The sequence below is a fragment of the Phragmites australis genome, chromosome 3, assembly GCF_958298935.1.
Source record: "Phragmites australis chromosome 3, lpPhrAust1.1, whole genome shotgun sequence".
Classification (NCBI taxonomy): Eukaryota; Viridiplantae; Streptophyta; class Magnoliopsida; order Poales; family Poaceae; genus Phragmites; species Phragmites australis.
The window spans coordinates 26,135,798-26,140,168 of NC_084923.1; the positions used below are offsets into that span (position 1 = coordinate 26,135,798).

General features: G+C 49.9%; 1 protein-coding gene across 1 annotated transcript; it reads right to left on the bottom strand.

Moving 5' to 3' along the window:
• On the bottom strand, positions 1–1,612 carry LOC133912740 (3-oxo-Delta(4,5)-steroid 5-beta-reductase). Its single transcript, XM_062355629.1, has one exon. The coding sequence runs from the start codon at positions 1,392–1,394 to the stop codon at positions 204–206; it is 1,191 nt and encodes a 396-aa protein (XP_062211613.1). The 5' UTR covers positions 1,395–1,612; the 3' UTR covers positions 1–203.
• Positions 1,613–4,371: the final 2,759 nt, after the last annotated feature.

Sequence of the window (4,371 nt, forward strand, 5' to 3'; positions counted from 1 at the left end):
TGAGAAAGAACAACTCCTCCATAATTTGCTTTACTTTATTTGGTTCTAGAATACAATATTATACAACATGCAACCTTTGAAAAGACATCATCCTTTGAAATGAAACTAAGTTCAAAGATAACTGAAACTTGACAGATGATCAAGATAATAAGATGCAGCATCATATAAATAACAGCAATAAGGAACTAAATTGCAGGGAGGCATTAGGGAACAATCTTGAAAACCTTCATCTTCTCGATCCATGTATTGAAGGAGTTCACGGTGTTCCGGAAGCCTAGGAAGCCATGCTCCTTGCTCTTATTCATGCTATCCAAATGCTCGCTCTCGACACTGAACACGGCATCGACGAACCACCAATTGGTGATCTCGTCAAGCTCTGTCCCTATAAGTTCATTCTCCTTGACAATCTCCGCCCAGACTGCCTCCTTTCCAGCCATGGCCTCCGAGAGCTTGAACCTGCTCTCCTCCCCTTCATAGCCAGCCCATTCCACCCCGAAATGATCAGCCAATATCGACCACAGCTGTTTCCACTTGTAGACATCCCCATTGCTGCAATTGAAGGCCTCGTTCTTGGCAAAGGGGTCAACTGCACCCCAGATCTCGTGCTCGGCGATGAGGTCCGCGTCGGAGGCGTCGCTGAACCCCTCCCACGCAACCCGGGACCCAGGCCACCGCAGCGTGGCGCCCTCCTTCCTGCAGATGGCGGCGTAGACGCAGAGGCTGCCCACGACGTTCATGGCGCTCCGAGGGGAGTACCCAAAGACGGTGGTGGGGCGGTGCACGGACCAGCTGACGGCGCCGTCGCGGCGGGAAACCTCGTCGAGGAGGATGTCCTCCAGGTCGTAGTAGAAGTTGGGGCAGTCCAGGCGCGGCATGTCCTCGGTGTAGGGTGGGTCCGGGACGGGGATCTTGCCGATGGCCTCGAAGGGGCCGATGTAGTGCTTGCGGCCGGTCTGGAGGCAGACGTGGACGAGCGCGGGGCAGTTGGGGAGGACGGTGGAGAGGACGTTGCGGAGCATGGCGGCGTTGGCGTCGCAGTTCTGAGCCTCCGTGGGGTAGTTGGCCCAGGCGACGTAGAAGACGTGGGTGATGTCGGTGAGGGGGGTGAGCGCGTCGGCGACGGCTTTGGAGTCGGCGAGGTCGAGGTGGAGGTGCGTGACGGCGGGGGAGGGGGCCGGGGACCAGGGCGGGAGCGAGCGGCGGGAGATGGCGTAGACCTTCCACGGCCCGCCGGGGGTGTCAGCGAGCGGGAGGATGTCGAGGAGGGAGGTGCCGACGATGCCGGTGGATCCGACGACGAGGGCAACGCTCTGGTAGGAGGGCTCGGCGGCGGCGGCCTGCTCGTCTTGGCGCTTCTTGACCGCGCCGATCGCGCCCGTCCACCACCAGCTCATCGCGGCCGGCCGGAGGACTCTTTACTCGATCGGTGGCGGAGGTGGGAGGGGAGGGGAGAGAGAGGGGGGATTGATCCGGAGGAGCAGGCGTGAGGCGCTGACGATGCGATGCGATGCGGTGCGTGTTGGCCTCACTGGCCGTTTGGGTTGGATATGTGCTGTATCTGCCGTGCTGGGCAATAATTGGAGACTTGGAGGTCGCCGTCTTGCTCTCCTGCGTTTGTTGCTCGGCTCGGCCAGGGACAGAAATACATGGAACATGTGGCCTGCGTGCTGTGTGCCGCGAAATTGTTTTGTGCCGATTGGATCTGATGCGCCTGCTCAGCAATTGATCAAAATCTGCTAATCGGAAGTAAATTTTACAGACCGTACAAAAGATTTTCTCTCATATGATGATACGTGCCTATTCACTCTTTTTTCTCTTCAGCTTAGTTATTGAATCACGAGATGTATAGCATGCATGAGATCTCACGAGTATTTTTCTGAACAGGATCCTATAAAATTTACTTCTTACTAACCGACACAGGATCCTATAAAATTTACTTCTTACTAACCGACGCACCAACTGATCCACTGGCCACGCGTTTGGGTATATCACTTGAGCTGGTCAACGGGTCGTGTCTTCTGAGCCAACATGAGGCACAATTCAGATAGTCGAGTCGAATCGTCATGACACATCTTACCGAACTGAGCCTGGACTGATGTCGTGACCAGGCCATACTGGCACGGCTAAGCCCTATGCTGCTCCGCTCTCGTCGTCTCGTCTAGTCTTACACGGCTGTCCCACCCTTGCATCGCCGCCTGCCCTAGTCACCCTACCCCACCACGCCACCACCCAGCTCCGCTGTGGCCGACAGCCGCCCCCGACACGACACAACCCAATTAATTAGTCGGGTCTGACGGAGCGTGCTTCAACTGGGTCGTGCCTAGTTGGGACAGCTCGAAAGGCCCAGTTGGCCAAGTCGGGTAATCACATTGCAAAAACTCCCATCCGATATCATCCGCATTGGAACCATGTCACTCGCCCACAGAGGCATGGAGGGGGAGATCCTGCAAATGCAAATGGGACTGACGGTTGAGAGATGAACTGTTCTTTGCTTGCATCTCCCAGAGCATTCACATCGGGTGGAGAGTCAGGACTCAGGATCGGACAATAAGTGGAGCCAAGAACTGACAAATTTAAATAGGTTCTAGAAGTTATTAAATTGATCCTTGAAAAAACATAATTTCTCTTAATATTAGTTAATATATTTTCTATTTTTTTGAAAAATATAATACAAGTGTTGTGATGAATCCATATTCTATAATTGGTCTAAAACATAATTTTTCTTTATTTATACACAAATTCGCTCACAGTAACAAATGTACTATCTTTTCTATAATGGATGATATAGCTTTTTCTAATTGATATTGGTCTATCATAGAAGCTGCTAAGAAAATCTATACCAGAAAATAACTAGGGCTTAGGTCACTTAAAGAGTAGAGCAATGTAATATAAATTATGACCATTAAAAACAAAAGCTTTAAAATTAATAAAATTTTATAAAAAACAGGATCGTTACATACATTCACAATAACCTCATATAGTAAATTATATTTAGTGACATTTAATATCTGAAATGTGTTAAAAAACATAATGTTCAAAACATACATAGTAGATAAAATGATTTTGTATATCAATTACATTTTAAGTTATTTAGTTTTAATGCTACTAATATATATATATATATATATATATATATATATATATATATTATATTGTGTGTGTGAAACTATATAAGCATAGGGCCTGCCCCCTCCCCCGGTTCTCCGCCCCTGACCCACACCCCGGGTCCAAGCAAAAGGAGACACGATGCATGGTTGACTCCCCACGCAGATGTGTTGAAGATCAATGCCATGATGGTACCATGAGCCTGGGGTTATGTCATTCGTGATTCATCCGACGATGTGATTTGTAGCATTTGCCCGAAAGTCGAAACATTTCTAACACACGCGTGGACCATGGAGGTGGAGGGGCCTGAGTTTATCTACCTGGAGCATCGTCCAATCTTAACACCGAAAATAGACCACTTGTTTGTTTTGAGAAAACATCAGAGAAAGTGGGGGTATTTTTGTGGAAGATGTGTGTCAATTGAAACAGCTCGTGCATGCATCCGCCACTGGCTAATAGTCTTTTCGTCATGTAGTAGGCTCGGTAGTGCTCGGTACTGCTATGCAGCCGGGTACCATAGTCTACCATAATAAATTTAGGTCAGCGATCGCTGTCTGCGTCGCATACCGATCGAGATCCATTTTTATCAGCGGGAAAATGAGAGAGACCGTGTTTTTCTCGCATAAATCGAGCATCTCACCAAACAGATTAAACATATAGATTCCAAAGGAAAAAAAGTCGGAATAAGAGTAATATGGACGTGTATTAATGATTCGTACAGAAATGACGAAAATAAATAGCAAGTGATAACTTACGTGGTTGCGGCCCTACTGGGCTCAGGGCCATTGTCCCCGATATAGGGAGGTGCCGTACGAGCCGGCTGTTGACGCTGCTGAGGACCAGCCGAAGGTGGGGCCCATCCTTGGGCCCCGTTTTCCATTTCCTCGTTGGAGCCCAAATCAGGCCGCTAAAGATGATGTCCACCCGTCATTGGGCCCAGCGCCATTGTCCTCGACGCGGGGAGGCGCCGTATGAGCTAACTGTTGACGCCGCTGAGGACCAATCGGAGCTGGGGCCCCTCCTTGGGCCCCGGAACCCCTTTTCTTTGTTTGAGTCCGAAGCAGGGCGCTGAAGACGATGTCCACCCATCATTTTTTTCTTGAAAAAGCTAGGTGGATTCAGGGATGCAACCCCCCTACCTGGCGTACCAGCTGTCGGTGATTTGAACCCCGCAAGTAGGGATCCTGAGGGACCCCCTTTTGAGATTCGGCTGGGGGGCTGATTCTGGATCTACCTCGTACGTGGGGTTAATCCGAATGTATAAGA